Consider the following 12,923-nt stretch of genomic DNA (forward strand, 5'->3'; position numbering starts at 1 on the left):
TCTACGTCACATTTTAAATAATCTACAATAGTATCGTATTACTCCTAGCTTGTACTGTACGCATTATTCTTACATTGTACTTTATTATTCCTACGTTTATACTTAATTTATATCATATCCTTATTTGTATACAATTCTTGTATTTAACTTTTTAAACTATTTGTTTAAACTTTTATCTTTTCTTGTTCCACTATGCTGAATTACCTTTCACATTTGGGAAAACGAAGCGATTCTGATTCAAAAGAAATGCATCTATTTGTTGAATATTTTAGTATTTACACATGAACTTTACTTTGAGGTTGTACTTTTACATTATTTATTTTGTACTGAGAGACTGGTCAGTCATTGGTATACATTTGTTGAAGTGTGAAGTGAAGGTTGTTGCTCTTATCAAAGATCCTTGATCATATATTTTTATTTACCACTTCTTTTTATCACTGTCACAATCACTTGCAGTTTATCTTTTCCGAGTCATTGCAATACCTGTTTTGACACAGATATATTATTTTCTGGCTGTCTGAACTCTCAGGTGTACCTCAGTTTTACATAGTTTTACTTTAATGCACTCACAGTCTGAAAGAAAGATAAAATTCAATCTAATTCAACTGAAACAATAGGCAGCTAACACATTCTGTATCACCCACCTTAACCTCCAGGTCAACAGTGGAGACGGACTCGATCAGGTCTCTTCTTGTTGTTGCTGCAACCTTAAAGCGGAAGATGCTGACCTGCTCATAGTCGAGCGGTTTGATGAGACGGATCAGACCTGTGTCCCTCTCCACCAGGAAAGTCCCTCCCTGGTTGCTGTCGAACGTCTCTCCTCCGACTACAGTGAAGAACCCGCTCTGTCCGGGGCCCATGTACACAGACCCCAGGGCCGTTCCTACTGCTGTGTCCTCAGGGATGGTGAAGGAGTACTGCGGCTGGCTGAAGGACGGAACAAAAGCATCTGGTGGGACGACGTGGATGAAGGCCGACACCAGTGAGTGTTTGGGCGGAGAGCCGCAGTCTGTGGCTTTGACAAAGAAGGACAGCACAGTCCCCTGGAGGTGGTCCACAGCGCTTTTAGTCATCATCCAACCGCTGTCTGGCTCCACCTGGTCAACAGCAAAACCACAAAGCCATTTAAAATAACTTTACAGACAATAATCCAGCAGTACTACAGCTTACATCTGTGACTCTCAGCCTGAACTCGACTGTGTTTGAGCCAACAGGTGCTTTTTGGCCGCTGGCTTGAATTTACTTCATCAATTTTAAATGTCTTTTTATTTCCACGAATCAGATCATGGTAAATAATGTTATCTGAGCTTCCATGTGGTATCTATTTATATTTATATGCTGCTACTACTTTTTTTTATATTCGTTAATATTTCATACTACAGCTTTTTGGTTTTTAAATTGAGACCAAAAAAAGAAATGTGATGTCTCCCCAGAACCTCACTTACAAAAATACATAACTAGAAGAGTGACTCAGTAGAGGGCTGATCTTGCTCTGCAGGGCACCCCAAAATATATTTTGATGTCGTCCCTTTATAATCATCAACATTTTGATTAGTAACTGTAATTTAATTACATCTTTTTGTCAGTGACTGTAATGGATTACATTTACATTTATTTTGTGATTTAAATACATGAAAGGAGTTCATCTCCATTTTCCATGACATTTGTGTGAAATCTTTTTCTTCTTTTGAAACAAGCATATGAATTCTTGAGTTATGGCCAAAAGTGTGTTTTGTGAGGTCACAGTGACCCGTCACATTTGACCACCATAATCTAAACATCTCGGTCTTGAGCTCCAGTAGACATTTGTGCCAAATTTGAAGAAATTACCTTCAAGGGTCTCTGAGATATTGCATTCATGAGAGTGGTGTTTTAGGTGCTTATGGAATCCCCTGGAGTGAGAGCAAACACTGCATCCACCACACAGAATAAATTCAAGTGTGGGTACCTGAGGTCTGGTCTCCAAATTATATTGTATGCTGGTAAAGGTAACTTTTAAACCGATGCCAATTGTCAATATATGGATAAAAGATTTGACATTGGCATTGATTGGGTCAGAATCTGGTCTGACATATTGATTACCCCCAGAAACCCCAATCATCAAATGATACGCTATAATTTACATATTGCACACCTCGTAAATTATTTTGGATGAAAAACAGACACTCCAAAAAATTGCAGATGTTGTCCACAAGGAGTTCCTGGCACTTTTTTGCAGATGGTATGAGAATGACCAGAAGTCTGTATATTTTTGAACTGTGTGTCCTCATGTCAATCAAAGATTTTAGAAATGCACTGAGGCAGGCTCCCCATTGGTATTATTGTTGAATGATGATTCTTCCTTAAAATGTACATTTCAGCAATGATGAGTATGGCTGGAGGGCCTAACCGCAGCCAAAAAAAATGGCTGCTGTATGTTGGCAGGCCCTGCATTCTTTGCAGAGACAACAGTGGCTACTCTTTTTTATGGATATTGTCTAAATGGAACAATCTGTTGCAAGGTCACATGGTGCAAAAGCATAAGTATTACATTTATAATCAATAAAAACTTGATCACAAAACAAGAGTGGAACGGACATGATGAAACTGTGACCTCTGCTCACCAAATCCTAATCAGTTCATTCTTGAGTCCAAGCAGACATTTGTACTAAGTTTAAAGACATTCCCTTAAAATCATAATGCCTCTGGCCACAGCTGTCACTGGCGTGGAGACAAAATAAGTTTTTTCAAAGTTTTTCACAGAGGTCTTTCAGCATGCAGTCAAAAATATGCACAAAAGAAATCCAGTAATATGCAAGATTATCTGCAAACAAGCTCCAGGTCGGTTGGCCAAGCATGCACGCACATGCAAGTAATCGCATGATCCCCTCCAGGTCATAATATACTGTATTTATAAGAATTCAACAAAGTATACATTTAAATATGTATATGAAATGTATTTATTCAATTATAAATGTGCAGTATATATAAGTTTTTCACCACCTCATAATGAACTTGCACCATCCACTGAAGTCCAAAGAAGTGTTGAGTTTGTATTAACAGTGTAATACAGTCTAATGTTAAGAGGGCAAACAGGAACAGATCAATACATGGCTGAATACTAATTTATTGTAGTGACATTTCCCATCATGCCTAGTGTTGGACTGAGTAGTCTGTTAACTCTTTATGTTCCTAAATGCAAGTGTTATTCTTTTGTTAATGTTTGTAATGTGTCTGTTTAGAACATGGAGGTTTATGTTGGTAGCCTAATTGTCATTTTTGTGCTGGTTTATAGCTTTAATCATTAGTGAGGTGGCTGCTACATTTTTCAACCCAAGCTGTATTTTGCTCTGATGTTTTGTTTTCTGATGTTTTAGAATTCTTTGTTAGGAATCTTTTTATGTTGAATGTTAAAGGGTTGGTGTCGCTGAGAGTTGCTGTCTGCCTCTCATTCCACGCTGCCTGTCACTTTTTGAGGAAATATAATACGCATTTCACTCTGCAAATTAACAAACTAATAAGAAAGATGTTCCCAACCTGTTTTGGGTCCTTATACTAAGTTTGGGAAATGCTTATTTAGAGTCATACTTGTTTATTTGTTCGTTATTTAATTCTGTTTACCTCTTAAACAGTGAAGCATCAATCTTAATGTAACATCATTTTGCCAGGATGAGTAGAAATGCATAATTACAGTTAACAGATGGCTGTTAATCCACTGAAATGAGGTGGGGGTATCAGCAGAGAATAGGTCTTAATTGAAAATCAGGGCTATAGAGTACATTACAAGTTTTCATTTGGTTTACTCTCATCAAATACATTTATGGTGGTTTGGAGGTTTCTTGAGGGAACTGAGAAGATGTTTACAGCTCTATTAAAGTTTAACACACGTCTATGTAGTGCAAATCTGCTTTACAGTAGTCTAAAGCGTAAAGTATGAAGAGCAGAGCGTACTGACCTCCAGCACATCAACCAGTGACAGGCGTGCCTCGCTGTAAAGGGAGTAGGTGATCCTTCCATTAGACCCAGCATCTGGGTCAGTGGCTTGGATCTGCGTGACCAGAGAACCTTTAGCAACATTTGCTTTAATGCTCATACGGTACTCGACAGCTCTGAACCGAGGGGCGTTGTCATTCTCATCAGCAAGAACCACTCGCACTGTGCAGAATGATGCACGGCCTGGAAACATAAACATAAATGTAGATGTGTGATTCATGAAGAAAAACTGCATTTTTCTACTGTCATTCTAGGTGGTAAAATGTAATGCATCTGTAATGTGAATATGCTTAAATATTCATTCATCTCCAGGAGAGTGGAGACTTATTATACAAAAGCTATCATCTTACACCTACAGTGCATTTACTAAAAACTGACCACTCATGCATTAATATTAGCTAAATGTTTGACCTGCCAGACTTAAACAATTATAATGGCTGATTTGAAGATGGCTTTTGTAATGGAACCAGTTTACAGTCAGTCTGGTTAGTTTCAGGAATATTACCTCCACCATCCAGGGCCATAACGGTCAGCACCATGTCCTTGTTGAGAGGATTTTCTCTGTCTAATTTCTGAAGGGTGGATATGACGCCGTCCGCATCAATGGTGAACTGAGTTTTCCCCAGGTCATTGATGAAGGAGTAGGTGATCTGACCAAACAGTCCGGAGTCCTCGTCTGTTGCGCGAACCTGGAGGTTCATACAGAGATTCAGAAAATATGGTGATGATGATGATGATGATGATGATACTTTAATGTCAGAACGAGTCTGAATTTTTTCTTGCATCACAGCAACATCACTTCATCACACCTTTTGCAACATCACAGAAAATACACAAATAAAGACAAAAACTACATAGAATTACACACAATACATATAAGATGATATCTAGGTTTATATCACAATATCAATATAATATTGATATGCCAGAATTTACCTGATTTTTTCATTATGGATAACAATAGGAACCTTATGATAATCAGATGGTGAACCAAATACAATCTTCCATTTTTTGTGTTAGTCTCAAGAGCCTTATTATATCACTCCACTCAACCACTTAGTTAAGTAATGTTAGATTGGTCATTACGAGCCTCCACAGCACCATTCATGTAGGAAGTGAGTAGTGAAAAGGCAAACTTACTTGAATGACCTTTGACCCTGGAGGAGAGTTTTCTTGGACTTCAGCCAGGTAGAACCTCTGGCTGAACACTGGGCTGTACAGGTTAGCTCCCAGCACACGTACGATCACCTGGGGATCAGTGTCACTGTTACAGTCGTCATCCCACCATCATCATCCTCATGTCTGCTGACATTTTGTTAATGCCAACACAATAATTAAGGCTGGCAGATTTGTCAAACACGATCACATCAACGTGCCATGTGGACCAGCGGTAAGAGCATCAGGCTTGTGACCAAATGGTGATTGATGCAGCTGCAAACACTCATTACTCTCTAACAAACGACTGTGGAGGTATGCTGTGTTCACATCATGTCAGAAGAAGAAAAAGAAGGGGGTGTTATTACTCCAACATATAATGTGGACTATCAGAGATGTGGGATATCGGAGTCCCACTTGTAATTACCACTAAGAGACAGATGTGAACATTTCTTTCCAGCTGGCAGCTCATCCTCATAGTAAATCCGATATGACATGAGCACACATTAACCTCCAACTGCAGCGCTGCTCAGCAGCCAGTGGTAGAAAACAGCAGTCATGCTGGACAGCTGCGACTGTGTGTAACAAATTTGAAGCGAGGGGTTGCTAAAGAAGGTCATTCGGCTTACTGCGTCGAAACGCTGCAAAGGTTAAAAAAGAGCAAATAAGTTGACAGAAGTAAATCGCAAATGGCGAGAAGTTGTCTCACCTGAGCAGTGTTGGTGAAGACTCCATCTGACACAGACACATTGAGCTGATAGGAGAGTTTCATGCCTTGTCGCCTCTTGTTAGACAGAGTGAGCACCCCTGTATCTGGCTCCATCATAAAAGTCATTCTCTCATTCCCAGAGAGAATACTGTACCTAAAAGAACATAAAAAAAGAGTGCAATGTTGATTATGATGTACAATGTTATTCTGTGCTGAAGATTCTGGAAATACAAGAATCTACTAGAATTGGGTGATTGGACAAAGACACTGGCTATCTGCATTTGGCTGAATCTATCAGAGGTTCTTTTTGGGGGGCAACTTTTTGGGTGATTTTCCCAATTTTATATAACGTTTTTTTTTTTTTTTCAAAGTTTTTCACAGAGGTCCTTCAGCATACAGTCAAAAATATGCACAAAAAAAATCCAGTAATATGTGAGATCTAACGGTCTGCCTCTGAAGAAAGCGTGGGAACTGCTGCTCAGTCACAGACTCTTAACAGCTACCTTACCCAGTAGCACAAAGTGGTCTGCAACAGCACAGAGAGGCAGCAGGAAAAATGATGCATGCCCTATCGAGCACCCATGGGTGGGTTGCACCAGCTTGTCTTTACAAAGCCTAGTCCGAACAAAGGATGTGCGCAATTAATGTACTCTACAATTAGATGGTGCCATTCTTTCATGTTGGCACCAGAAATACAAGTTGATTAAACTATTTATTAATATAACATCAGCCAACTGTTGCCTCCAAGATAATACTCGGGCGCCCACCACTAGCTGGGGCCACAGCCCAGCTCTCCCCTCCTTAGTGCCTGTGTGGCCCAGATGTTGTTACCAGCTAAGTGGGACAGATAACATCTTGTAAAACCAGCACGGTTTGAAAATCAAGTTGTATGTAGGCTGTGTACCAATAACCTGGCATATAACCACTCCACTGAAGCAATATGTATCCACATTCACATTCAGCACAGGCACGGACATTCACCTGCAAAGACTCTAGACTGCTGGTGCTAACACTGCTAACGTAAGTTCCATTTTCCTGCTGTCTTGCTAATTTGTAGCAAGGTAATGGCAGTTTAAAGTAAAAGAAAAGGCAATTTTACAGACATTGAGATAAGAGAATTAATAGAGCTATACAGTCAGGACAAGAAAATGCTGACTGCCAAGCAGTCCATCATAATAACAAATAAGAAGTGGCAGTGGAAAAATAATGGATCCCATAAATCAGTGTTCAGACTTGGTGTACAGAATGATGTACAAAAAAAGTGGAAAGACCTCCTAAGCAGGACAAAGAAAGACGTTTCTTTTGAGACAAATCTGTCCAACTGCCTAGGGTTTGACTTTACAACTGCTCCTTACTAAGTGTAAGATTTATGCCCAGTCTTAGCGAGGAGAAGGCTTCAGCTTAAGATGGTGTAACTGTAGTGTAGATTGTATAACTATTACAGTAGGTCAGACTTAGCTTAAGACCAGCAGTGTTGGTCCAACCAGTCAATGTTTTCACATCTAACTCTGTGAATTAAGGATTTATCTCGACCAAACAACCAGAGTTGGTGAATGTTGGAGAAGTAGAAAGACTAACCAAGACAGTTTCAGTGAGTTTTATTTTGTTTCTATTGAGTTTGTGTTTTACAAGTTAACAAAGCAACTGAGCCTTGCTTAGTTTGCTGAAAGAGAGAAACTTGTATGTAACTTGTATGTTAAGTAATATTTTTCTGTTTAATAAGAAAAATAAGTGTAAGACTATTTCCTTTCATGACGCTTTGTGTTCACTTTGTTCATTTATCAGTGGCTATGCCCATCAAAGTGTTTTTTTCCCGAGGTCAGCATATATTTTGAATAGCTTCCAATGGGAATGCTGCATCACCAAGAATTGAAAAATGTTCAACTTTGGGTAAAACATTGTGCTTGTTACTGTCACTTTTTACTCAGCGGTTCAATCACAGTGGGGGTGGGGTGGGACAAACAGGCCAACTGCGTCCTGTTTGTACTCCTTAAACTGGGCTCCATCTAACTTCAGCTCTTAAACCAAATGATTATATTCATTGGACATTTCCTCGGCCACAAAATGAACCCACACAGAGGGGCACATCCTCTCTCCTGCTTCAGCCTTTGAGAGCAAGGAGCAGCACAATAAGGCTTCTCTACCTTGTGCTGACATTTTTACATTCAGTATTGGTTGAAAACTATCTGGGAAATTAGGTATTTCCAAGACATGAATACACCGTTACACCAGATATTCCATATCATAGCAATCATAGTGTTTCAGCTGAAATAATGGTGCACCTCCAAAATGGCCTCATGCGTTCCCAGCTGAGTGTTTTCAGAAAAGCACCTGGCATTTTAGCTGGGAAAAAAAACGCTTTGGTGGACACAGGGTCTTAGATTTAAAAAAGCCAAGGGACTCCCTGCTCAACAACAAGCAATTGCAGGTTGTTAGGTTGACGGTGGCAAGTTGGAGAACTCTAGTATCTATTTGTCTTGAGAAGTGCTGAGCCAAAACAACTTAAGAAAAAGATCCAATACAGAGTGAAAATGAAACACAAAAATCAGATTTGCTGGTAGGATTATGCGCTTTTCTAAGCATAATAAACCGAAGAGAACACCAAACACAAAAACTTTTTAAAACGTGTTTTTTCTCACCTCAGCCTCTGAGCATCACAGATGTCAGCATCGGATGCCTGAACACAAGTCACAAAGTGTCCTCGGGGAGCCAACTCGCTGACAAAGGCTTCGTATACCGCCTGGCTGAAATTAGGTGGGTTGTCGTTTGTGTCAGTAACAGTCACAGTGACACTAACATCACTGCTGAGGGCAGGGTCTCCGCTGTCCGTTGCCCTCACGATGAAGTTGTAGCGCTGGATGAGCTCATAGTCAAGCAAGCGTGCCATGAATATCAGTCCACTGTTACTGTCTATGTGGAAGTAGTCGGTGCTGTTGTAGATGTCAGGGAGGATCTGGTAACTCACAATTGAGTTCTTCTCTGAGTCTTGGTCCTGGGCAAACACCTACAAGGAGAGTAACAGTAAACTTTGCACTTCTTCATGCATTATTCAAGATAAGGTCTGATTTGTTTACTCAGACATCCTCTACAGCCAAAGCACCCACACTGAGTCCAAATGAAAAAAGGAAATAGAGTTCTGGGTTTCAGTGAGATACCGTTAGAGCACAATTGCATCTAAAACCACCATCAAAACATTGTCGAGCATCTGGCACAATCATTTTGTTGAAGCAGAGTGCTTTAAAAACAAAAGCATAATTAAACTGTACGTGCAACCATTGTCAGGTTATAGATTAGAAAAACACGAATGAGTGCAAAGAATTTCAATAGTCTGCTATTCATGTTGAGTTCAAGGATACAAAACTCTTTTACCATTGGTTTGATCAACTGCTTTGAAATGTAGTAACGAAAAAAAAACAGTTTTCTTCATTTTAACACAAACAAAAAGCTACCATCTAATCTAAAGTAGGTAACAAAAAAACTTAATATTCTATACATAATATAATATATCTAGCATTAAAGAATAACTTCTGTATTTTTCAGCCTGGACTAAATTTTCTCATGTTTTGTGTAAGGAACTAATTGGGACAAAAAAATTTAAAACTGGCCCAGTGTTGAGGGAGAGCGCTGCAGCCATCAGCTGCAAAACAGGCTGCAATGTAATTGTTTTTAACAAAATACTTCCTCTAAAAGTGCTTGCCACTGACAAGCTCAGATTATTATTCTCTCTGACAACATTATAGAAAGCACCCCTACAAAGATATTTTCGATTAACGAATAAGATATGTTTGCTTAACCAGACAGCTGTTTTATTCTGCTCCCCAAAGCCACAAGACTCCATTTACAGAATTGTACTTCTGCAAAACACACTTGATTCAAACTTGATAGAAACAAAGTAAAACTGACTAGTTAGCATTTTAACAATTTTATAACATCAGCTGACTTAAAACATGACTCTTCCACAACATCTTTTAACCATGTTCAAAATTTAGTTTTCTTTTTCAACCCAAACAAGCCCAGCACATAGCATATCCAAGCAGAGCAAACAGGAAAAGAGAAAGTTGACGGGTGTTTGTGCCAAGCTCGCTCAAGGGGTGGGACTCAAGACAGGTCAATTGCTCATAAGGATTACACTACAGCCTGTTTCGTGGTTTACAGCTACAGCGCTCTCCCTCAATACTGGAACAGTTTCAAAAGTTGTTCTCCTCATTTGTCCCCATTACACACAAAAACATGGGAAAATAGGATCTGGGTTTAAAAATACCTAAGTTATCAATGTATCACTGTTTCAAAGCATTAACATAATTAGTGCTACTGTGTATTAATAAGCAGGAAGCCCACAAAATGCTTTTACAGCACACAGCCTAACACTACTCAAGCCCAAGTGTATCTTAAATCATGAAAATAGTCATATGTCATCCAATATTCACAGATTGCCCTCTTCGTTCATGTAGAATTTCATAATATAGTCAAATAAGGCAATTGACCTATTTTGATGACTGGATAACCTCTAAAAAATATTTATTGATGAATTCAATACTTGAATTTTCTTCTGCAAACAAGATCCTCAGTGCAGCAACAGCACTGGTCAATTATTCGCTGAAGGTCAAGAGCTTCTGCTGGGAAATTTCTAGGGAAATATGACACCATCTTCTCATAAATAAGTTATTTTGCATCTAATATTCGCACACAATAATGCCGAAGTGAGTCATAGGTGTAAACAGTCATTCAGTAAGAGCACACACTGGACTGACTCAATAATAAACAAAGACATGCTCATACCTGTAACACGGTTGTGCCGATCATGGAGTTCTCAGCAAGCACAGATGAGTACGAGGTGTTCTGGAACAGCGGAGGATTATCATTCACGTCCAGGACGACAATGTCTACATCGACTTCAGACTTTGCCCCAGTCAGTGTATCTGTAGCCTTTACCGTTAACCGGTAGTACTGCATGGTCTCATAGTCTAATGGGTAAATCACGCTGATGATTCCCGTGTCAAAGCCGATGTCAAACTGGAAGGTAGGGTCTCCATCTGTGATGGTGAAGATCACACTCTGGCCTTCAGGACTGGTGGCGTTGATGCACAGGACAGATGTGGAGACGGCCATGTCCTCTCTGACGGTGACGCCGTAGAAGGGCTTGTCAAACACCGGCATGGCTTTATTTACTACAGTGACGGGCAGCTCCACCTCAGTGGACAGAGGAGGGAATCCTCCGTCAGAGGCCATGAGCACCACCTTGTACTCCGCATTGGATAAGTCTGCCTCAAAGGCCCTTTTTAAGGTCAGCTCTCCTGTCACAGGGTTCACCTGCATGGAAGATATAAATACTCTTTGTAACATAAAAAGCATCATATCATGCTGTAACACTTTATTTGATGATGATGATGATTTGATGACATCTTTATGAATGAAATTACACCACTTCAAATGAAGCCCAAGAAATTATTCATGACACCACCACAAAAGATTTTGACAGCGTAATAAAAATTAAAATGTCCAAAACGTATCACGTTACTTGAGATCAAGGAAAGTATTCATGAGACACTTACATAACTGACAGAATGACACTTAATGACAACAGTCATAAACATTTAGAAAGACTCCTTCATGTTTGTGACAGATGCCACGTTATGACAGTGTAATGACAGTATTATGCAGACTCCTCCAAATAAAGTGTTACTCAATGTACAAACCTATGACAAATGTAAATCCCCCTCACCAACACAAAATAAATAAATAAATAAATAAATACATATACATATATATATATATATAAATAAAATAAAAAAAAACATTTAAGAGCAGGAACTTGTAGGTCTCACCTGAAAGTTCCTGTGCTTCTCTTTAAGGCTGTAAGTCACTTCTCCGTTAAGACCGTCATCTCGGTCAACAGCTGAAACCCTAAAAATAGCAGATCCTGGTTCTGCTTCCACCTGCACTGCAGCATAGTATGGGAGGTTTACAAACTCTGGAGCGTTGTCGTTCACATCCTCCACCTGAAGAAGGAACAGTTATTTTAAGAAAATCCAACCCAAAGTTTTAAAGAAAGACTTTGGTGGACCTGACAGCTTAAAGAACGCACTAATGGTGCTGAAGACAATACATGTCTTACTAAACAATTATAGTGAACAACAAACACTAACTGTCCCACTAACCAAAATATGAACTTTTATTTTCAGAGAAAATTTCTCTTTGTGACCTTGTAGCATATTTCTTATCGGCTTGAATCCACTGAGCCTCACACTATACATACTAAAATATTCAAAACATCATGCTTATTAGAGCTGCATCCTTGTAAAAAAATCTAACATAAAACAAAAAAACAAAACATCAAACAAAAGCTTCTGCTTCTGGGATGTGGAGAACTTTGAATCTTTACCAGATTTACAGTTTCCCTCCAGACATGTTTTAGAGTACTCTATGATTAATATTTAGTTTAACGTGGTTTTCCAAAATAAAAAGTAAAAGAAAAAAAGTCTGAAAAGGAGCTGAAAGCATATCTACTTTTTCTCCCTCACTGAGCATTTCTGAAGTGGTCTCGTGTCCGTTCACCATGACCACATCCACTAGGTAGGGGGTCAGCAACCTGTGGCTCCTGTGGCTTTGACAAAAAAAAAACAGCCCACAGAACTGAAACAGTGTTCTTTTTTTGACAGATCAATTTTAATTTATAGAAGGTTCTGACTTAAAAAACCCCAGTGGGCTGGAGGACTGGGGAGTTCGTGGCTGGGAGTGAGGCCTCTGGCGTCTTCCCACAGTCCAAAGACATGCAGGTTAGTTAGTGACTCTAAATTGCCCCTAGGTGTGAATGGGAGTGTGAGTGGTTGTTTGTCTCCATGTGTCAGCACTGTGACGAACTGTCCAGGGAGGGCCCCGCCTCTCGCCCTATGTCAGCCGGGACAGACTACAGCCCCAAGGATAAGCAGTTATGGATAGAGAATGACTGAACTGTTGTAGGCCTATAGTGATTCTAAACTGCAAAAATGTGATGCTGATGCACTGAATAAAGAAAGTCAATATTCAAGGCCAGACATCTTAGGGGACATAAACAGAAAAAACCACTCACATTTTTGAGTGGAGGGAT

At 39.6% G+C, this 12,923-nt stretch overlaps 1 protein-coding gene across 1 annotated transcript in view; it reads right to left on the reverse strand.

The window, feature by feature from the left end:
- fat3b (FAT atypical cadherin 3b) overlaps positions 1 to 12,923 on the reverse strand; it is a 116,007-nt gene that overhangs the window by 47,886 nt on the left and 55,198 nt on the right. Inside the window, exons 21-28 of the mRNA XM_084730630.1 lie at positions 11,662 to 11,835; positions 10,616 to 11,146; positions 8,476 to 8,840; positions 5,837 to 5,990; positions 5,113 to 5,220; positions 4,478 to 4,661; positions 3,935 to 4,155; positions 645 to 1,097 (exon numbers count right to left, since the gene is read on the reverse strand). Of these exons, the coding sequence (XP_084586756.1) occupies positions 645 to 1,097; positions 3,935 to 4,155; positions 4,478 to 4,661; positions 5,113 to 5,220; positions 5,837 to 5,990; positions 8,476 to 8,840; positions 10,616 to 11,146; positions 11,662 to 11,835 (2,190 nt within the window). The remainder of the gene's footprint in view (positions 1 to 644; positions 1,098 to 3,934; positions 4,156 to 4,477; positions 4,662 to 5,112; positions 5,221 to 5,836; positions 5,991 to 8,475; positions 8,841 to 10,615; positions 11,147 to 11,661; positions 11,836 to 12,923) is intronic.

This window comes from Lutjanus erythropterus, chromosome 11 (genome assembly GCF_056507025.1).
Source record: "Lutjanus erythropterus isolate fLutEry1 chromosome 11, fLutEry1.hap2, whole genome shotgun sequence".
NCBI classification, from domain to species: Eukaryota; Metazoa; Chordata; class Actinopteri; order Lutjaniformes; family Lutjanidae; genus Lutjanus; species Lutjanus erythropterus.